At 45.0% G+C, this 23,284-nt stretch overlaps 2 protein-coding genes across 3 annotated transcripts in view; both read right to left on the bottom strand.

Moving 5' to 3' along the window:
- MLXIP (MLX interacting protein) overlaps positions 1-1,343 on the bottom strand; it is a 58,078-nt gene extending 56,735 nt beyond the window's left edge. The window contains exon 1 of one of the 2 annotated variants that reach the window (XM_060269524.1): positions 752-1,343. In XM_060269524.1, coding sequence (XP_060125507.1) covers positions 752-1,236 — 485 coding nt within the window. In that variant the 5' untranslated portion in view covers positions 1,237-1,343. The remainder of the gene's footprint in view (positions 1-751) is intronic. The other variant, XM_035097950.2, reaches the window with a different exon arrangement.
- Positions 1,344-3,578: 2,235 nt separating this feature from the next.
- The window catches only part of BCL7A (BAF chromatin remodeling complex subunit BCL7A), a 30,453-nt gene continuing 10,747 nt past the window's right edge, over positions 3,579-23,284 (bottom strand). The window contains exons 3-6 of the mRNA XM_035098711.2: positions 19,604-19,700; positions 14,811-14,978; positions 8,388-8,509; positions 3,579-7,455 (exon numbers count right to left, since the gene is read on the bottom strand). Coding sequence (XP_034954602.2) covers positions 7,381-7,455; positions 8,388-8,509; positions 14,811-14,978; positions 19,604-19,700 — 462 coding nt within the window. The 3' untranslated portion in view covers positions 3,579-7,380. The remainder of the gene's footprint in view (positions 7,456-8,387; positions 8,510-14,810; positions 14,979-19,603; positions 19,701-23,284) is intronic.

The raw sequence follows: 23,284 nt of genomic DNA, 5'->3' as shown, positions 1-23,284 counted from the left end.
AGTAAATAACAGATGCTCCAAGCGTCCCTATTTTCCCGGAATTTACAGAAGCCATCCCGGTTTCTGATTCGATCCCGCAATGAACCCTCTTTTCCTCAGGTCATCCCTATTTTCATAGGGAAAATGTTGGAGGGTCTGGAGCAGGGGTTCCCAAACTAAGGCCTGTGGGCCGGATGCGGCTCATTCAACTTCTCAATCTGGCCCATGGGCGGTCCAGGAATCAGTGTGTTGTTACATTAGTAGAATGTGTCCTTTTCTTAAAAATGCATCTCTGGGTTATTTGTGGGGCCTGCCTGGTGTTTTTACTTGAGTAGAATGTGTGCTTTTATTTAAAATGCATCTCTGGGTTATTTGTGGGGCATAGGAATCAGTTCATTCCCACCCCCCACCCCCCCAAAAAATATAGTCCGGCCCCACACAAGGTCTGAGGGACAGTGGACTGGCCCCCTGCTGAAAAAAGTTTGCTGACCCCTGGTCTGGAGTTACTGGTATGCGACCCCCTGAGCCAAGGCCATAAGTAACTATGCAGCCTTCAGTAGGCAGGTTTCTCTCGTTTAATGTTTTATTAACATTTTTATATGTGTTGGAAGCTGCCCAGTGGCTGGGGCAAACCAGTCGGGTGGGCGGGGAATTTATTATTTATATTTATATTGTTGCTGTTATTATTATTATCATCCTCATCCTCATCACCCCTCTTTTTCATCAGAGGGTATGAAATGCGGGCGACCTTCCCCGGGCGCCCCCTCCTCACCTGTAGGCGAGGCTCATGCACTCGAAGAGCTTCGTGAGCGAGGCGTCGATGCTGAGGCGGCCTCCCCCGCCGCCGCCGTCCGCCGCGCCGCCTCCCCCTCCGGCCCCCGCGGCCGCGCCGAAGCGGTACGTCTGGCAGGTCTGCTCGTTGACGGTGTCGAAGTCGTAGCCCTTCTTGGGCGGGTGCTCGCTGTGCGGAGACGACACCATGAAGTGGCCCGAGTGGATGATCTGCGCCGCCGCGGCGCCCGACCGCTTGCCCACCGCACGGCGCCGGCCGCCCCCGGGGGGCCCCACGACTCCGCAGCGCCCGCGAGGGGCCGCCGCCGCCACAGCGCCGCCGCCGCCCTCGTCCTCGCTGTCCTCCGACGAGGAGAGCCCGGCCGCCTCCGCCCGCCGAGACAGGGGCGCCGCGGCCCCCGGGGCGGGAGAGGCCCCCTCCAGCCCCGGGAAGCGGCCCGCCCGGAGGAACACGCCGGCCGCCATCGCAGAGCAGCTGAAGGCTTAGGGCCGCCGCCGCTGCCCTGCTCGTCCCCCGCCGGCTCTGTCTGCCCCGTCAGGCCCGGCGCGGCCGAGTGGAGCTCCTCGGCCGGCCCGCCCCGCCTGGGTCCGCCGTTGCCGCCTCCCGCCCCCCCTGGCCCCGCCTGCCTGCCTCTCGGGCGGCCGCCTCCGCCGCCACCTCGGCTGGGCTGGGAAGGGGCGGAGCGGGGCGCCTGGGAGCCTCGTCGGCTGTGCGCGCCCTTCTGCTTGGCCTCGGCGGAGAGTCAGTGCCTGGTTCGTGGCTGACAGGCGTCGGGTTCACACCTCACGCAGGAAGGCTGGCGGCTGATAGGGATTTGTTTTATTTCTTAGACTTGTATAATATACCGCCCTTCCTCCGCGGATCTCAGGGCGGCTCACAGCATACAAACACGAGAGGGAAACGCGAAATGCGTAGGAACGAGAACAAAGCGGACCCATCGCCTCCCCGTCCGAAAGCCAGCCATAAGTACATTGGCGACTTCCGGCAACCAGAAAAGCTGTAGATCAGGCATCCCCAAACTTCGGCCCTCCAGATGTTTTGGACTACAATTCCCATCATCCCTGACCACTAGTCCTGTTAGCTAGGGATCATGGGAGTTGTAGGCCAAAACATCTGGAGGGCCGCAGTTTGGGGATGCCTGCTGTAGATGGAAACAGGCGGCTTGAAGCCACACTTGCCAGCTGGGGGGGGGGGTGCCAGCTTGGAAAAAAATGTGTTTTTTTGGTGGGGCGGGTAAGCTCCGCCCCACATAATCGATCATATGAAATGGTGCACACATCCTGTTTGAATGGCAACGTCCATCAACTTGGGGGGGGGGTGAGACGCCCCCCTCAAATATTTTATTGGAATTTGCTCCAGCAGGCCCACTGAAATAGGAGGACACGCAGCATTACAACCTTTGAAGCATATTCGAAGCAGTGTCTTTCCCCTGTCATTTACCCCTCATGGGGTCGCAGCTCCCAGCAACCCTTAAACAAACTACCATGCCCAGAGCTCTTTGAGGCAGGGAGGGAGGGGAGAATGTGCACGCAGTCTTAGCTGCAACTTAGCGCCATCCATTTTAATGGGTATGCTCAAAGTATGACTGGCACCATACATTTGAAGCTCTGTGATTCTACATTAAAGTTACAGTTCTCTCTTCTCTCCCACCCCCACCCCGTAATTCTGGAAACTTTGTGAAGGGTGCTGGAAATGGTTAGGAGACCCCTGCTTCCCTCCCAGAGCTACAATTTCCAGAGTGGTTTAAGTGTCGCCCCCACTTTCCAGGAAACTGAGAATTTTAGCTCTGGAAAGGGAACTAGGGGTGTCCTAATCACTCTCAGCACCCTTCACTACAGCTCCCAGAATTCTCTGGGGGAACACTTTATTGTTTAACGTGGAATCATAGCACCTTTAATGCATGGTGTGAATATTGCCTTAGTGAGACACAACCCAGCCAGATTAAAAAAGGCAGCAGCTAAATTATAACACATGAAGGTTGTTGGCCTAGGGCATAAGATCCTATGGGTGGGGGCTAAGCTATCTTGCCTGGCCAAAGAATTCCATCTATTTTATTTCTGCTGTGTGAATGAGTCCTGTTGCCATTATGAATTTGGAAACTGCTTTTATTTGTAGTATTTAAATTATCATTATTTTATTGTGAATCGCCCTGAATTATGCTTGTGTGAAGGGTGGCATATATAAAACTTAAATAAAATATGTGTCTCACTAGTAGGAGTGTTGCTGGCAAAGCAACCTCTTCCAGTTGTCAGTAAGTTTGTGCCACAACTCATGGGACAGTGTTCCACAGAAGCGGCCTTGTTAAGTCTATTTGCAGCAAAAAGAAAAGAAAGGGAAATAGTGGCTTAGAGCACCTCAAAGGGCAATTTATTAAAGCACCAGTTTTAGTCCCCTAAAGCTTTCAAGACAAAACACTTGTCAGCCTGCCAATCTGCCACAATACTTTTGAGTGATCCTAGGTATGTTTACTCAGAAGTCCCATTGGGATAAATACCTTACTGTCAAGTAAGAGTGCTGTAGGAAACCGCCTTAATGTAGCTAGACCACAGGGCCATCTAGCTCAGTTAACCATCTAGAATGGCAACAGTTTTGCTTTTCAGACCAGGTTCCTTCCCAGCCCAACATGCCAGAGACTGAATCTAGGACATTCTGTAAGCAAATAATGTTGCTGTATGTTGCTTACTACAGTCCTTTCCCAAGGCACGTGAAAGCTAACACACACACACACACACACACACACACACACACACACACACTTTTGAGTCAACTAATTTAAGTTCTTATTCAAAAGATTGTTCACACAGCATTTTGTGTTGTGACTTTAAAGTTTATTTTTTTAATGAAACCATTGTACATTGTACAAACCATAGCTACTGATGGAATAAATAAGTGAAAAATTATACTGCTGTACAACACACAAAATCATTAAGGTGGAAAAACAATTAGGTAATGAAAAGAACCCACAAAATTCTTTACACCTTCTAGCAGGGCTTTAGATATAAAGAACATTCTAAAACATGACAATGTTTCTGTATGAAGCAAACTACCACAAAAGCCAGTAATTTTTATGCTGCCTCACTGACTGGTTGTTGTTGTTAAGTGCCAGCACTTTTTGGAATGTTAACAACTATTCCCCCACCCTTATTAAGAACTTCAAAATGAACAGTTCTGCTATAAAATGTTTTGACTGAGTAAATTGCCCATCTAGAAGGTCTTCCTCCTCACCCCACAACCCACAAAGATCAGCTACCTTGCTAGTTTATGTATACAGATGTAGTTTGAGAGTAACTGAGTGTCCAAATGCCCAGTGTGTCGATAAGGAAGCACTTCTTGATATTCACGCTATTTCTAAAAAAAAAAGAGTCAGATTCAACCCACCAACCAGTGATGCTGCATGACCTCCACTGAAATGAGCACAGATTGCACAGCTGTGTGTTTGGTGGACACCACCTATTGCCTGCCTGAGAACTTCCAGTCACTCAGATGCAAGGTGTGTTGAGACTCTCCTCACCCCTTCCCCACTGCTATCAATTCAGCCTTTTCCAAGCAAGCCCATAAAACAAAATCCCAAAAGATGGCAGCAAACCAAGGAGCTGGACCCAGTACCAAATCTCAAAGGTTGCAAGATCCCTTCCTTGCTGGTTCAATTTAAACTATAACTTTCAAGCATTAAAAATGTGTTTGAACTGCACATCCAAATGGCCTATCAAAAGGCAGAGTAGTTACAGCATGCACATTTTTTAAATTTCTGCATACCAAACAGCATCAAAATCTTCCTCCATCCTGATAAAAGGGTGCAGACTGATACTAATGGGTGCAAGGAGTCCAATTCCATTTGCTTTCTCCAACCCCTATTTCTTGATAGAGTATCCAAATATCTAACATTGCAAATCAAAGCAGAGCCACTAACCACTGTGGTTATGCTGGTTTTCTTTTTCTTGAGTCATGGAATAGGAAAATGATTGCACAGTTCATCAAAGGCTACTGCCACCCATCTTTCATTTGCAGGTCTCAATTCACAAGCGAGCCCAACTGAAAGACACTGGGAATTGTGTGGCGGCGGCAGGCCTTAGTGAATGGCTGACACATAACCGAGGAAAGAAAGTATAGTAGGAATTAAGAAGCCAGTTTCATCACGAAGCTTATCAGTGTCAGTAATGCCAATAAACATTTCTACCTAATGAAAAAAAATTGAGGTATTTTAGTGCTATTTATATTTTATTAAGTACAGGATTCAGCTCTGAAATTTAAAAAGCCTATCTACTTTCTTGGAAACCTGTGTAAAACAAATCAAAAACACAACCACAAAATTGAAGCTTGTACAGACAGCAACTACTGGGCATGACAACATATCAACAGTGGTTTCCAACCCACTGACATTTTAGCACTGATCAATTAAAAGCTACATAATTACAATTTTAAAGTTCAAAAATATATTTGTCTATGTCATAGATCAGCCAATATGTTTTCAAAAAACGAACCCTGGTTAAATATGGATTTAGTGTCCATACCGATTGCCATTTAACCAGTCATAACCCACATTTCTGAAGCAGATACACAATTCAAGGGCTGGGGAAACCAGTTTACCCTTTATGTATACTGTGCAAATATAACAGCTCTTTTTGATATTAAATGAATTTTGTGATCGAAGCACAAAGAGACTTTGGAGGGAGCACACTGCTTTCATGAACAATTCACAGCCAATTTTAATTTTGATGAGATGCAAAATGTTTGCTTTAACATTAAAAAATATATCAGCCTTGGGCGTATAGCCAGTTTCTTTGCAGCTTAAAAAATGTTGTGATGGAAGGTCAGAATTGGCACCTCCACCTCTTCTAACTTTTCTCGGAATTCATTGCAAATGCATTACAGTAGTTAAAGCTCAAGCCATTTTCACCGCTGGAGAAATCAGAAATAAAGCTTAGTAAATTACTTTTATGCAGTGTTTTGATTGGAGGCAGGTTGTTTTTCCTTAAAAATAAAAAGGTCACCCAGTACTTCCATTGTAAATTAAATGCAACCACATTTACGGCTGCAGGTTGCAGCTTCATAGTTATCAAGACACATTGCTTCCTTATGCCACCTCTGTGTTTTCCATTCACACACATATTTTCCCCAGCCATCAAATGGAGGTTTAAGGGCTCAACACCTCTTTAGATGTGCAAAACATAATAAGCCAGACCCCAGCTAGTTCTAGTCGCAATTAAGCCCCATTGGGAATGTCTAAAACGTTACAACTAAAGTTGCACTGATTTCAAAAGGAATTAGTCACCACTGTGTGGTTATACTAGTGATTACAAGTCGCATTGAAGCATCTGATATGGATAGATGGTTCAGCATATTCAATGGCTGTGTAGCATGGATATGATTTACACACTGCCTCCTGCCAAGTCAAACATGCAAGAAATAAAACTGAACTTTTCAAAAACTGAGAGATGTCTGAAGAAGAGATTACAGAAGTAACAAGACTGTATTTACAAGCTACTCTTGAAACAAAAGTAAGCCTCAAGTACAGTATTGCCTGGAGTATCAGTAAACTGATTGTAAAAGAACAGTACAATGAAATTCATTTCAATCAAAACTACATCTGTCATAATACATATGCCTATTTGTACCTGTATTTATAGTTGACCCACTTTTTAAAAAAGACTCTGATAAAGTTATCTAGATCTAGTACTTAAAACGCATAATTTGCTTCAATACTTTTCCAAACCAGCACCAAGGTAAGTAAACAGCAGAGCATGTTCACTTTAGGTATATCTGTTTTAAAAGACTACATTATTCAGCCAAGGGGAGGCATGCCATCAGGAAAATATTCAAAGCTATTGTTACTGTGTAACTTGCATGCATTTCTGTGGAGGTTGCCAGAAGAGGGTCTTGGTGGCTCAAATTGATGCATTAAAAATAAGTCATCCCTGAGGATGCAGAAAAATCAAGCGTCAGCTGTATGGTTCTCTCTGGACTCCAACAGTGAAAATGGCTTCCTGATTTCTCTCACAATAGCTCTTATGTTAAAATAGTAAGCACCAGGGTATAAAATAGAAACAAACAAAACAAACACAATGAAAAGTTTCCTATATGGCGTTGTACAAACCGTAGGCCACTCTGCAGAGGAGAGAACTGTCAAAAACAAGTTTTAAAAATTAGCACTGGTTTTGTTTTGTTTTTTTGTTTTGGAACACAAGGCACACACAAAAAAGAAAAAAGCAGACATCACATCAGAAGGATGAACTTCACATGAGAAGACCTGACCTGTACCATCCTTAAATATCTTATAATGTTAAATAGAGAATGTGATAAAATACAGCAGCAACATAATTGTAATTTTGACATTAGAAACAGTGCGTAGACCCCTCCTGAGTTGTTTACTCCAACCATTTCAGAGACAGTAACTTAAATTCTCAACGTTTTGCTTCACAGAAAAGAAAACTTTTCAGTGCCTGAAGAGATTATGCCTTTGCTTGGTTTCTTGGATTTTTGCTTGGTAACTTGAAAAGTTCATAGGAGTTCTGTCCTCATCCAAGAGAATATATGTAAATATGGTTGTTCTATATAATTTAGCCCACTGATGTACCTTACATAAAAACTGGCCAGGAAAAATCTAGTGTCTATATTTCATCAACGTTTTGTTGAGAGGGAGCCTCTACTTTCATCTTTTTTGAAGGTGGCGCTCCTTCAGAGTCCTTAACAGGAGGAGAGAAAAAAGAAGAATCAGCATGAGTACTGAATAAAAGCAAAATAATGTTATTGTGCTCCAGAGGTATAAGACAACCCCAGAAAGCAAGTGTCATGGCGCACAAAGCAACATGAAAGCTGCCATCATAGTTACCCGTGTAAGTCCTAGTTCCCAAAATGGCAACACACATTTACCTTATAGCCCCAACCCATAAGATCACACACACCAAGACATACGAGAAAACACTCTGACAATAAGAGCTCCTTGATCGTGGAACAGTTCCCCCTTAGGAGGTTGTGGACTATCCTTCCTTGGAAGCAGAGGTTGCGTGGCCATCTGTCATGGATGCTTTAGCCAAGATTCCTGCATTGCAGGGGGTTGCACTAGATGACCCTTGGGGTCCCTTCCAACTCTACGGTTCTATGATCCTCGCAAGACATACTAAGACAAGTATCAGTAACCACCTGGAAGACATATTTGCAGCTTGTGGACTGTTAAGGCTATATCAATTCCCAGACACATAGGGAAAGAAGGGATAATGTGAGGTCTCAGAAGATAATCGAGGCTGGAGTACAACCTTCATACCTTCTGGCTGGGATTTTAGAAGAAAAGGAACATGCTTTTTCCATAATTTGTTCACTTCAAACTGGTGACATTACCATCTTTCCAGCTTATTAACACTTTATGTGGAAAGGAACATACAGCCCTAAAAGGATCATCTAGCAATTTACTAGTTCTCCCATATTAATGACAACTTGCTGCTTAGACCACGTGCAAAGCACAACAGCTCACTGTCAATGCTCAAGTGGAAAGAAATCAAAGCATTCACAGAACTAGAAAGCATGAACACATAGATGTTAATCCAATGGACAAGACAGGTCAAACTTTCATTCGCACTGTTGACAGTACTTATTTGCGTATCTATGATTTTTGAATTACCTGAGAGTTTTTAGATGCATCTGTGGTTATATCATTTTCTGCCAAAGGTTGAGTTTCCACTTTCTCTGAACTATTCATGGAATTCTCCATTGAAGATTGTGAGTTCTGTTCATCAGAAGCATCTGAAAAAGTTAATAAGGTTGCACTGAATCACAATGTATATAGTACTTCACATTAGGGTTCTCACCAAATTAGAGAGTATAACTAATACTCTCTAATAAATTATAGTTTATTTAATCTGCATAAGTTTGCATGCTACCAAACAATAGTTTTGAAGAAAAATGTGCACTTTACTTGTTCTTAGAAGGTATGTGCTTGTGTGTGTGTGTGTGTGTGTGTGTGTGTGTGTGTGTGGCATAATTTGGGAAGAAGCATTTCCTTCTGTATAAGAATGAAGATGGAACACCTTTAAGACATTAAAAGTGCAGATAGCAGGCTTTAAGTATTGCTATTATGTTTTCCAAGATGTGTTGGCCCAACTTTAAAAAGGGTTTTAAAGTCAATTAATCTAACCAAGGTTGCTAATCTGTTTTCCACCCAGCCATAGACTACATACAGATTTGTTGTTGTCTTAGCTAGAAGGGAGACAATGATTTTGGATTAGAACGCAAGGACACTTGGGCATTGGAGCAATTTATGGCCTTTTAAATGGGGGGCCTGTTATGATTATTTCATTATGATGCTGTGTATTATGTTGTCATTATGATGTTGTGTAAATTATGTTCTTAATGTTGTACAGTGGTACCTCTGGTTAAGAACTTAATTCGTTCTGGAGGGCCGTTCTTAACCTGAAACTGTTCTTAACCTGAGGTACCACTTCAGCTAATGGGGCCTCCCGCTGCTGCTGCACCGTTACCGCACGATTTCTGTTCTCATCCTGAAGCAAAGTTCTTAACCCGAGGTACTATTTCTGGGTTTGCGGAGTCTGTAACCTGCAGCGTCTGTAACCTGAAGCATCTGTAACCCGAGGTACCACTGTACAGCGCTCTGGGATCTTTGGCTAAAAAGCACTATAAAATGAATTATCAGTATTTTTTTCCTAGGTGCAGCAACTCCCACCTTCTTTGACAGACAACCCTGAGTTGTTGAGCTTCTTTCAGGATGACGCCAAACTTGTTGAAATCTCACACTTTAGAGAAAACACGCACAATGTCGCCTCTCTTAAAGGGCTTCTTTCGGAAGAGAAGCAAAGTGCCAAAATCGCTCCTAATCCATCCAAATTCCTGCACACAGAAAACGCGCCGCCTGCCCAGGATGATGTACACAGAGAGGGTTTGCCGGAAAAGGTTCTGGCTGGGGGGGAAAGCCCTGATTCTTCTTCAAGCAACGTACAAAAGAAATCTTGAGCTGGCCACTAGAGGGAGGCCAAGACCACATGGATATGGGGAAGGTAAAGTACAAGGATCCAGACAATTATTTGTGGGACATGGAAAAACCATTAGCAGAGCAATGCAAGGTGTGGGTGTAACCCCCTCCAGTATTCACAAGGCTGCAATGTAAGAGTTTGATTTGAAAGCACACCTAGCATACCTGATCACACTAAAGGCTAGATTTGCATTAAAAGGGTTTTTTAAGTACACACTGTAGTATCTCATAACATGAAAGGCTTTTGTATTTCGTGCAACTTGCTAAAACACAAGCTCCATAATTGGATCTACCCAGGAATCCAGCCAGTGTTTATAAACTTATAAGCAATTGTCATCCTACCATCACATACAGGAGGAATCTAAAGTCAGAATCTTAAACATTATGAACAGAAGACATAGCCTAAGTCAGGGATCCCCAAACTAAGGCCCAGGGGCCAGATGCGGCCCAATCGCCTTCTATATCCGGCCCGCTGACGGTCCAGGAATCAGCATGTTTTTGCATGAGTAGAATGTGTCCTTTTATTTAAATTGCATCTCTGGGTTATTTGTGGGGCATAGGAATTCATTCATTCCCCCCCCCCAAAAAATATATATATATAATCCGGCCCCCCACAAGATCTGAGGGACAGTGGACCGGCCCCCTGCTGAAAAAGTTTGCTGACCCCTGGCCTAAGTAGATGCAGTTTTGTAGAGGTTATGAAAAACTGCATGGATTTCTCTGCCAAAACCTGAACAAGGTGTCCTTCCTTATTCTCTGATTAAAAACTTGTTAATTTAGACCTCTCCTCTGAAGAGGAAGAATCAATCTACATCCATATTATCTGACCTATAATAAATCTTGAACTATGAAAGTTGAAACAGATGTCACAGCTTACTATCTGAATGAGTGCATTTTATAAGGCATGCTTTAAGGTTCAATTTAGCCCCCAATCTGATTATAGGAACATATTGACATGAGGCAGGTGCCTTTACTGTACCCTTACTGGAGCCTGTTAAATACATTTTTGCTTAGACATGCCTAGTCATAAATGTAGAATGTTGATTTCTGATTTTACTTTATTGTTTATTTTGTTTTTTATTAATACTTTAAACCAGGGGACAGCAAATTTTTCAGCAGGGGGCCGGTCCACTGTCCCTCAGATCTTGTGGGGGGCCGAACTATATTGGGGGGGGGGAGAATGAACGAATTCCTATACCCCACAAATAACCCAGAGAGGTATTTTAAATAAAATGACACATTCTACTCATGTAAAAACACGTTGATTCCCAGACCGTCCGCGAGCCGGATTTACAAGGCGATTGGGCCAGATCCGGCCCCCAGGCCTTAGTTTCCCTACCCATGCTTTAAACTGTGTTTATAGCCATTTTTTTTCCTCTTTAGAAACTGCTCTGAGGTTGCTGTTTTTTTACAATCGAACATTGTATACGTTTTATGAAATATAAATAAAATGGGAATGTTAGCTGAGAGAAAAGACAAGATGTTCAGTCCTAGGCATCTTAAGACCCCTATGAAACATCCAAGCAGAAACAGAAAAGCACTTGGAGACAAGGAATTGGATGAAGGAAGAACGTTCTGAGCTGAAGAAGTGTGCATGCACACGGAAGCTCATACCTATGAAAAACTTAGTTCAGGGGTGTCAAACTCAAATTCATCGGGGGCCGCATCAGCAGTTTGGTCACCCTCAAAGGGCCGGTTGTGTCTGTAGGACTATGTGTCCACTCTTTATTATCATAAATTATTGTCACTGCATTCAATTATTACTGTTTTTTGTAATAATGTAAGCTCATTCCCGCCCCCACGCGGATCACATTCCTGCGTCGTGGCGCGTGTGTGGGAGGGGATGTAAACGAGGGAAATTTGAACAAAAGGTGGGGATCGACGGCTTCCGGGGGGGGGGGGGGCTCATCTAAACCTCCGGCAGGAAGGAGAAAGCCACTGCTGGGATTAAAAACCTGCAGATGGAAAGAGGGCTTCCCTCTCCTGCCCTGCGCACACCCAAACCCCACTAGGCAGGATACCACACGCTGCAACCCACCCCATGCTTTGGAGAGGGGCAGGAACATGCGGTGCAGCGCCAACTCCCTGCTTTGCTTTTGCATCCTCCCTCCTTAGCGCCAGAGTCCCTTCCCCTCGCGCTGAGGGAGGGCAGCGGATTTCCCGAGGAGGAAGGCGGCGGCAGCCCCAGCAGACGTGCATCTTCGCCTCAGAGCTGCTCTTTCCCCCACCCGCGCTGTTGTCGCCTTCGCCGCCGCCTCTCCCTACCGGGACTGCAGGCAGAGGAGGCTTGAAAACCTCACCCCCCAAAAAAAAATTCCCCTCCCACCTACTCAAACCGCGAGGCGACTCCATCTGGAGCCCTACATCACGAGGGGCTGAGAGGAGGCGGCGGCAGAGCGGGAAGAGCAGGAACCCGTGCCGTTGCCGCCGCCTCCCTCCCGGCCGCCCCCCGGGGAGCAGCTCCGCCGGAACTGAGAAGCCAAAGGGCGGCTCGGGGGTGGGGGGCAGAGCAAAAGCCAGGCACCCTCCCGAATGTCTATGAGGATGAGGAGAAAACGGGGGAAGAGGGAAGAGAAACCCGGCTCCATCAAGAGAGCGGCTGTTGCGCTTCGCCTACTTCCCCCTCAGGCTCACTCCGCGTCCCTTTCGCCCGCTCGCCCACCTCCCGGATGCAGCCGAGGAGAGGAAGGGAAGCGGCGGGCGGCGGCTCCCCAGTGCCGCCTCACTCGCTCTCGGAGACAACAGCAAAGCCCGCCAAAAAAAAATCCAGCGCTGCTCCGTCCCGGCACCAACTTTGCCGGTGGCGCCTGTAGGGCTTTCCTACCTCCTCGGCGGGCTTCCTCCTCCTCCTCCTGCATCTCACTTCCCCGTCTGGCCGCTGTGCCACCGCCTCCCTCAGCCTCATTCGAAATTGAAATTCCCTGGCCAAGGCCGTCAGCGCGGCCCCAGCGCCCCGGCCTCCGCCTGCAGCCCCGCCCCCAGTTTTGACCCTCGGCCAATCGCAGGCTCCAGAACTACTGTCAGCAGCTATTGTCGGCGGCGGCTATGCGGGCCACATGACGAGGTCTGGCGGGCCGGATTAGGCCCCTGGGCCTTGTGTTTGACACCCGTGACTTAGTTGGTCTCTAAGGTGCTACTGGAAGGATTTTTTATTTTTATTTGGACTGCATCAGACCAACACGGCTACCTACCTGTAACTGAGCTAGAGTGGTAAAGCTTGGTACCATCAGCATAACAAGCACCATGGAATATTGTGTGCTTACACGGGGCTAACGTATCTAGAGAGACAAGCATACAGGACTAATAACAGAGCCCTCAGGGACCTCAACAGAGAAGGAAAGTAGAGGATGGATTAGAATAGCAAACAGGTAGGAAGAGAGTGAGTCAATGGAATCAGTGAGTTTTAGGATATAAAGGTAATCATGCAGAAAGTGATCAACTGAATTCAAGTCAGCAGAAGAGTCAAGAAAGATGAGAACAAAATATATATTTTTGGAACTGGCACTAAAGCAGTCAGGTAATTTAATAAAGCTATCTTAAAGTAAGGGGTAAACGTGAACAGCTTTCAGAACTGAGCTGTGCTTTACATTCAGCTCAGTGAAAATTTATCACCAACAGTAATTGCACAAAGTGAGAATGACTTATTTTTTGCATTGTAAGTTCCTTATTGATAAGGAACTTCTAGTCTGTTGGTCAAATATGAGCCAGCAGTCCATTTTACCCCCAGCCTTACCTGACACCATATGATACCAGGTGTGGGTAGGAAAAGCCATGGCTGCAAGCAGGCAGAAACCTTAACATGAGTGTGCTCCCAATTGTTCTTCAGCAGGCAGCACTTGCATTCAGCATGTTTTCAATTTAAACTCCTGATTGGAGTAACTAAGTGGAGCTGATGTCTGCTGAAATTTAAAATTCAGTGCCAAATGCAATTCCTGCTTTTGCCCAGAATATTCGCCATTGCAACCTGGATTCAAACTTATGAAGGAAGAAACTCTAAGCATGCTCCAGATTTTTAAAATCTAAATGACAGGCTGCATCCAGTTCCCCACTCTTGCATTAAGCCAAGGGTTAACCACAGCACTATGTAGACAAGCAGCACATCAGGAACAATATTTCCACTGACTTTTGCTTTGCTTTCAAATTATCTATTCTCTGGTTAGTGAAATCTACAAACTCTGAATCATAGTTTATAACAAACGATGGTTACTTAAACAAGCCAGCTTCATAATACATGGTTTGAAGTTGTTTAGCAGTTAACCATTGCTTGTTGTAAATCACAATCCCTGTTTTGTACAAAACACTAAGCCAAGGATTTGTTGAAAGCATGCCTACACTTCACAGAAGTCAGGGCCGTCTTAAGCACCTTTGGCGCCCTGGCGCCGTGGTGCAACAGATCCCGCCGCCGCCCCATTTTTCAGCGCAACTAGCGGGCAGGCGGCCGGGCTCAGCGCGGTCGCCAAAGGCGCTGCTGTGCGACGGGCAGGCTTGCGGAGCGGCAGAGCAGCCGGGCAGGCACGGCTGCGTGGCGCCCCCCCCCCTGCATGGAGGGAATGGGACGCTTATGAGTCTTAACACTTTCCTTGAGCTTATGGAGGCTCGTCCACATAGAACTACACCATGGTTTAGCATTGTGTGAATGTGGTCAATGAAAGCAAAAAGTAGCTAAGTGAAAACGGAGTGTCAGTTTTCAAAGCAGTAGGGAGGAGGGCAGATCTTAAATTAGTTACAGTAGTACCTCCACTTACGTATCCCTCCAGTTATGTAAACTTCGGGATACGTAAGTGGCAAACCCGGAAATATATTTCTGAGTTTTTGCCGCGTGCACATGCGCAAAAGTGCTCTACTGCCCCATGCGCATGCACAGAAGCGGTGTCTGTGGTTGCAAAAACCTCGGGATCCGGCCGGACCTCCAGAACAGATCCCATCTGCAACCAGAGGTACCACTGTATCAAGTGGGAGACACAGTGTGTCTGCTAACAAATGAAGTTTATATGGTGCACATGGAATGTCAACTGTTTACCTACCAGTTATGAGTAGGAAGATTTGTACATGAATTACCTTCTGAACCAGGCTCCTCTTTTGCATCTGCTTGAGTGTCGTCAGATTTTGTTCCAGGGCCATCTGCCTGCCCTGTGGAGTTCTGCTCTGGCAGAGGACTAGAATTGCTGCTGTTCTCTTGTTTTATTGGTGAAGCATCAGCTATGGAACTCTGGTTGCTGTTATCATCTGTAAATAAGAGACAGGCTTGATGAAAGCGATGAACACTCCCAAAATGTTATTTACATTTTAGGGGCTGCTGACCTGCATGTGTTGCTCACTAATCCTGCCAAGCCCCCCACCCCTTTCCACCTCCCCCAACCCCTCACTTCTTCAGCCTCTCATGGCTCCTTCTGCCCCCCATCCCTTTCAACCGCCACCTCTCACAACTCCCCACACCCCTGCCTACCCACCCACTCACTCTTGTTGCTATTCCCAATCCCCTCACAGCTCACTCCAATCCCAACCACCATTCATGGAGGAGAGGGGGTTGAAGAGGATAAAATATCCTGCAGTAACCTCCTGGGATGCAGGTGGCGCTATGGGTTAAACCACAGAGCCTAAGGCTTGCCGATCAGAAGGTTGGCAGTTCGAACCCCCGCGACAGGGTGAGCTCCCGTTGCTCGGTCCCTGCTCCTGCCAACCTAGCAGTTCAAAAGCACGCAGTGCAAGTAGATAAATAGGTACCACTCCGAGGGGAAGGTAAACGGCATTTCCATGCACTGCTCTGGTTCTCCAGAAGCGGCTTAGTCATGCTGGCCACATGTCCCGGAAGCTGTACGCCGGCTCTCTCGGCCAATAAAGCGAGATGAGAGCCGCAACCCCAGAGTCGTCCGCAACTGGACCTAACGGTCAGGGGTCCCTTTACCTTTAACCTCCTTTTTGGTCCCAAGGGTGCATGCCTGCCAAGGCAGCTCCTCAACAACCATCTTGCTTTGTACCTGCTTTCTACCTTCCCAGCAGCAGATGCAGAGCCCAAAATGGCTGTGTCAGATGTACAATGGCAGCAGAGGAGGACAATTTCTGGAAACAACCCTCGTCTGTCCTGCAACTCATTTTGATACTTGCTTGTATGCCTGTTTGCTGTTCTGTTGTCATATTGCACTTGACATGCCCACCTATTGGCAGCCAGGCAAACTGCAGGATGAGCTTTCCTTTAATTCCTTCATACGAGTAATTTATAAAGATGTTGAACAACATCAGGCCCAGGACAGAACCCTGAAGCAACCCACTTGTCACTTTTTTCCAGGATGACGACAAACCCAGGATGAACTCTTTGGGTTCAGTCGGTCCACCAGGTTCTCCACAAGAATATCATGGGGGACTTTGTCGAAAGCCTTACTAAAATCAAGATACACTACATTCACAGCATTCCCTTGACCCACCAAACTTTTAAATCATGACTTGTTTTTTCTAAGTGCTCATAGACCAACAGTTTGATTATCTGGTTCTAGAACATTTCCTGGTATTGACATCAAGATGACCAGCCGGTAGTTCCCAGAGTCTTCATTCTTCCCCTTTTGGAAGATGGGGGCAACATTTGCCCACCTCCAGTCTCCATGTTCTCCATGAATTCTCTAAGCTTATTCTGTAGTCTAAGCTTATTCTGAGATTACACCTGCAAGTTCGTTCAGTTTCCCTGGAAGCAGTTCACCAGGCCCTGGAGATCCGAATTCATTTAAAGTAGCTAGGTGTTCCCTTTCCTCCTCTTTTCCTATCCTGGGCTACAGTACCCTCTCTGTATCATTTATTTTATTCCATTAACACCAGGTTGAGCATGGACGTTGAGCAGTTATGCCTTCACTCTGTCACCCAATAGCATTTCTCCATATCCTTCATGCAGAGGACCCGCTCTTGCTTCAAACACAGCCCAAAAGTCACCAATTATTATTTATAATCTCTCTTGCAAGCCTGAGCTTGTTTTGAGCTATAGCTGCCTGACTTTCTCCCTGCAAGTGTTGGCTACTCCTTTATACTGTTCTTTCATGATTTGCTCCTTCTTCCCTTTCTTATACATGCCCCTGTTATGTTGAATGTGATCACATAACTCCTGAATGCAGTGGTTACAAACTAAGCTCATCTGATTTTATTACAGGGTGGAATTTAAAGGAATGAACTGCATTGACCATTATTGACAAAAGGACAGTCACAAATACTGGGATGCATAGGAAACACGGCTGCTACAAAAGTTAGTAGCTCCTCCTTCATGGGGTAAATGCTTCATCTAAAAAGGCACTTGAAGGAGATCACAGCTATGGAGTAAAATCCAGCTACATCTTCTAAATTGCATCAGACAACGGCATGCACCTAAAATGGCTAGTTCAATCAAATCTGCACCAAGGTAAATGCAGGTAATTAGATTTCCGGCAAATTCATCCTTCATTCATGCCAATAAACATCTAGTCAGCGCTACATGGCTGTGTATGGATGCACTTAAACGAGAGAGATTTAGACCCATTCCAGATACCTGAACTTGCTTATAGCAAAGAGGACCAATTTCCCACTCCACCCTGGTTATACAGACCCTCTCTAAGAGCAGCTCTCCTAGGGAAAGAATTCACAACTGAATATGGGGAGATCCATACCTCAGTGGCAGAATGCATTATTTATTTGTACAAGGTACTAAATCTAATCCTAACCACCACCAGCTAAAAAAATATGGTAGCAGGTGGTGGGAATGAGCCAAGGGTGAGCTCTTAAAAAGTAGTTACTAGTTATGGGAGACATTGCTGGGTGAGATGGACCAATGATTTGAATCAGCCTAAGGACAGCTTCATGTGATGCTCAAATAAAATAAAGGGCAACTTAATATAGGTAATAAATAGGCTTTGGCCACAGCCAGTGTGGTGTAGTGGTTAAGAGCGGTAGACTCATAATCTGGTGAACCGGGTTCGCTTCCCTGCTCCTCCACATGCAGCTGATGGGTGACGTTGGGCTAGTCACACTTATTTGAAGTCTCTCAGCCCCACTCACTTCACAGAGTGTTTGTTGTGGGGGAGGAAGGGAAAGGAGAATGTTAGCCGCTTTGAGACTCCTTCGGGTAGTGATAAAGCGGGATATCAAATCCAAACTCCTCCTCTTCTTCTTCTTCTTCCAATTGAAAAACTCCTCCATGGAGTTTCAACAGTTCCCCACACTTGATGAAAGATGCTGGCTAATAAAAGCTATCGCCTTACCTACTTTGCCTCTCACCAAGACATTCAGAATTGGAAAATTACAGATTCCACCGATGGTAGCCATGGTAACATTTAATGACTCACTTTAAGTGTTAATCTGTCAAGTACATGCTTCTGGAGAGAAAACCTTAACTCTCCAGACTTTCTTTTGTCAGGTTGAAGGCTTTACAGGGACACATATTACAGCAGGAAAGCACCCCCATGTGACCTACCGGTAGAATCTCTTCTGACATCAGATGAGAATCTGAAGCAGTATTAGTCACAAGATAACAAAACTGAACCAGAGTGAAACAAGTGCATCAAGTGAGATGAAATGCAGGGTTTCCAAAAACGACGTTCTGTGTTCTTCAGAACACTGCTACGGTGTGCTTATTTAACTGTTTTTTTGTGCAAAAAGGGAAGAGTAAATGGATATAGAGCACAGAGAGACAGATTTAAGGGGAAGCATTCTCAACCATCAGATTGGTCTAGCAACTGGAGAGGTGACCTAGGAAGGCTGCACAATCTCTTCAAAAGAAGGCTGAGCAGGCTATTTCTAAAAATGCTTTGAGTCAATATGCCAGGGGGTAGTATCCAAAATAATCTAGAGGGACCGTAAATTCTGCTGAGCTTTTATCGCCAGTCAAATATTGCTGCTCCTTCCAGTGTTACCCCTTCCTGAGAGAGGGAGTGGTTTTGCATGTGTTGGAAGAGCTCATAGTGCCTCAGAGGCCCAGCAAGATGGAAGGACCAGCCCTTGCTCTCTGCTGGATAGAAGAAAGGCAAATGAATCCCCCAGGTCTCACAAAAGAGCAAGACAATACTGTATTCTCCCAAGCTCACAGCAAGATCTGGGATACATCCCCATCCTTCTTTTAAGCTAGGAAAATTCTCTCAGGCCTCACACTGACTTTGGAAGTGCTTGAACCCATGCACTGCCTTGCTGCTTTCAGATCTTATCCAATGTTTTATGCTTTACAGAAAGTGGGGTATGGAACTTGTGAATTCAGGAATGTAGGAGATCAAAATTAATTATCACTCAGCAAATGCTTTATATAACTTGCTTCAAGCTTCATTTCAACTTATGGAAACAATGCTAAGATTTCCTTCCCTTACAACTTACTTATCTAATGATATTTCCCATTCCTACTGCTTCATTTTCTAGGCCAGACGAAAGCCAACCATTACCAAACCTACCAGCACCAATTCAACACAAAGCCAGCCTGAAAAATTCTCTCTCTGAAGCAGCCGCTGCCCAGCAGCCTTTTAGATTACTGTATACTGTTTAATCTGCTAAACCAGGCATAGGCAGACTCTGGCCCTCCAGATGTTTGGGACTACAATTCCCATCATCCCTAGCTAACAGGACAAGTGGTCAGGGATGATGGGAATTGTAGTCCCAAACATCTGGAGGGCTGGAGTTTGCCTATGCCTGTGCTAAACACTTCAAAAAGTGGTCTACAACTATGTCTGGTGATACTAGTATCAGGAGGGACCCCAGATCTCAGCCATGCCCATGTGGGTTCTATTATATAGCCAAACACTAAACCAACGTTGGTTATCAATCCATGCGGAAGTCAAGTGGCCATGTCTAGAGGCCCCTCTTCCGCACCACACCTGCATCTGCTGAAGCTGGTACTGTCTCCCTGCTCCACTCACCATTCATATCCATCATCCCAGGAGACGAGCTGTTCTCTGGAGTAGTAACTTCAGATCCACACTTTTCATCTTTACCTTTTTTCTTGTTCTTGGTTTTCTGAGAAGGGGGAAAAAATAAGTCATGAAATTGTGTGGCCTCCACTGCAAGGTCCAATGATCAGGGATTTGGTATTTTAACCAATCAACCACGATTCAATTCCCAGTTACTAACTATGGTTTGTTTTACAAAGTGAAACTTTAGTTTAATAGTTTAAGCATCTCTTGTATAATAGTGCAAACCAAGCATCCCTCAGTGCCACTGATTTTAATCAATTAATGACATACAGTGGTACCTCTGGTTACAAACGTTTCTGGTTACGAACGCTTCAGGTTACAAACTCCACTAACCCAGATGTAGCTGATCCTGGTTGCAAACTTTGCCCAGGATGCGAATGGAAATTGCGCACCAGAGGCGCGTGAGGCCCCATTAGCGAAACTGCACCTAGGGATGAGAATGGTTTCAGCTTAAGAATGGACCTCTGGAACAAATTAAGTTCGTAACCAGAGGAACCACTGTATTGATATCAAAGAAACTGGATCCAAAATGGTGTCGCCCAGTGGTTTTCAACCAGTGTGCCTTGAATGATGGTCAGGGGTGCCGCAGGCAATACTAGCCTCTGTCCCTCTTTCCTTCCCTCCTACCTCTAATGCCCTCTCACATCTCTGCCTCCGAAAGGCTTGTGCGGCTGTTTGTTGTAGCAGGCAAGTTCCCCAGGCAAATGGTGCCTCTGGGACTGGTTCCCAGGCCCCTGTGGGGCAGTTTGAGGAGGCACCTCTATTTGGGGTGGGGCAGCTCAGAGACCAGGGACGGCAGCATCAGCTGCCCAGAGGACTCCCAAGGAGACGGAAGGGGAGAGGAGGGAACTGGACTAGATGTCCCTCAGAGTCCTTTCCAGCTCTACAATTCTATCATTCTATGCAAGTATATGAATGACAAAAGTATTCTCCTTCAGCCATGAAAGCTGTGGAAAAGGTTGTCCAATTACATCCTGTTGAAGAGGCTTGTGATTATCAATGCTGATTTTCCAGTCTGATGAGACCAGGGTGTTTTAATTTAAATTTATTTAATTTAAACTGAGGAGGAGAAACCTATTGGGGGGGAACAGTGTTTAACTCAAGCTTCTGATCTGCACTTCACACAACAAGTACAATTAGCATATTTTATTTACAACTGGGAAAATCCTAGTTAGGAAGGTATGTTTTAGCTATACAATTTCTTTAACACAGTGGTGCCTCGCTAGACGAATTTAATTCGTTCCACAGGTCTTTTCTTATAACGAAAAATTCGTCTAGCGAATATTCACTACTTTAGAAAATGATACAGAATATATTGCTTACAACTCTTTGATCATAATTTGAGTTAAACTGCATGTGTCATACCATAGTTAAAATACATATGCAGCCATGCCTTGGTTGATGAACGGCTTGTGACTCAAACGTTTTGGCTCCCGAACACAGCAAACCCAGAAGTGAGTGTTCCGGTTTGCGAACATTCTTTGGAACCCGAACATCTGACGCAACTTCCAATTGGCTGCAGGTGCTTGCTGCAGCCAATCAGAAGCTGCACCTTGGTTTCACGTTTAGGAAGTTGAACAGACTTCCAGAAGGGATTCCGTTTGACTTCCGAGGTATGGCTGTAATTATTTCAAATCATGGATTTCTGATCATCTCATTGTATTTGCAAAAAGACCTGGGCAATGTCACTTTCCTGCAGATTAATGCCAAACTATTTTGGGTCAAGGGCCATAACTCAGAAGTTACTTTGCATGTAGGGCAAGAAGAGAACCTTTTCTGACATCTTGGAGAGCAGCTGCCAGGTAGGATGGACAATACTGAGCTAAATGGACTAATGATCTGAGTCCGTATAAGGCAGCTTCCTGTATTCCTAAAACTCCAAATACTCTTCTCCACAGTAATATGGGAAATAAAGCTGCACATTTTCACAACTAATAGCAAAAACTGCAGAGTTTGCCTCATTAAAACCTATATTACTATTTAAATCTCTCTTCTGCTCTTATTCCAAATAGTTCAGGACAAGAGACATGGTACTGCTTCTCCTTTTTTTTCCTCATAGGCTGCATCTGATCTAGCGTCCAGATCAAGGTAAGTAAGTCTGCCTTGGTCAGACCCCACCTGGAGTACAGGCAACTCCCCATTTATGCACTAGTTACATTCCAAGGCACCACATGTTTATGTGAAATTGTGTATATTTGAACCATCATTGAAAAAGCCTTCAAAAACCCTGCCCTGCCCCTTTTCGTGATGTTTCTGTGTTATTTTCAGGTCTGGCGCAATGCATACATGCATACTCACGCATTATCTTGGACGTGCCTAAAATAGTATTTGCCTGTACTGTGTCTAGTTCCGGGCACCACAATTTAAGGATATTGACAAGCTGGAATGTATGCAGAGGAGGGCAACCAAGATGATCAAGGATCTGGAAATCAAGCCTTATGAGGATAGGTTGAGGGAACTGGGTATGATTAGCCAGGAAAAGAGGAGGCTGAGAGGAGATATGATAGGATATGATAGCTATCTGATAGGCTGTCACATAGAAGATGGCACAAGCTTGTTTTCTCCTACTCCAGAGCATAGCTGCCAAGTTATCCCTTTTTTTAAGGGATTTTCCATTATGCTGAATAGGCTTCCTCGCGAGAAAAGGGAAAACTTGGCAGCTATGCTCCAGAGGAGGACCCAAACCAGTGGATTCAAATTACAAGAAATTCTGCCTAATATTAGAAAGAACCTTCTGATTGTAAGAGCTGTTCAACAGTGGAACCGACTACCTCAGAAAGTCAATGGAGGTTTTTAAACAGTGATTGGATGGCCATCTGTAAGGGATTCTTTAGCTGCAATTCCTGCCTTGGAGGCAGTTAGACTAGATGAGTCTTGGGGTCCTTCCAAATCTACAATTATATGATTCTATAGTCATCCAATGAACTTTGCAGCGGAGAGGAACATGAAAGTGGCTTAAGAAAGGAATGTAAGACTAGTGAGGTAAGTTCAGAGCAATAAAGGACAGCTTCAATGTGATTCTGAAGCTAGATCTTACACCTGCCATAGCTTTCCTGTTCTTGGTTTCCATTTCCAAGCCCATAATTTGTTGTATTATATTTAAAAATAAAACATAAATATACATTTTACATACTTTATGAATGTATCTATATCTCTATCTCAGTCTTTTGAATGCTAGAGTTCAAGCAGTTTGTTCCTTCTACAGAAAAACCACTAATGCACTTAATTCTGGTCAATATCTTTTATAGAAAGTTGTGGATTAAATTCGAGGGGGTTATAATTTACTCTTTTATAGTTCATATCATTACACAATTTAAAATGAATAATTAAGATATCTGATTTGGTGCAGGGGGAGTATTCTTATATATGCTGGTGCAGACAACAATAAGATCAACGTGAAACCACAAACCTAATCAGAATCAGATGCTACATGGAGCACCATCCATTCCCTCAAATGCTAACAGCACTACAGAAGCTAAAATAACCGAGTGAGGGATTATAACATCAATCGCGTGAAAAATCCATGTATGAAAAAGGATGCAGCTTTTTCAATTAGAAGGTGACGTAATTGGTCTCCTAGGAGAAAGTGACAGATGCACCGCTCTCAAAGCACACACTGTGCCTGCA

This window comes from Zootoca vivipara, chromosome 17, assembly GCF_963506605.1.
Source record: "Zootoca vivipara chromosome 17, rZooViv1.1, whole genome shotgun sequence".
Lineage (NCBI taxonomy): Eukaryota > Metazoa > Chordata > Lepidosauria > Squamata > Lacertidae > Zootoca > Zootoca vivipara.
This window is presented reverse-complemented; position numbering and strand designations above follow the sequence as displayed.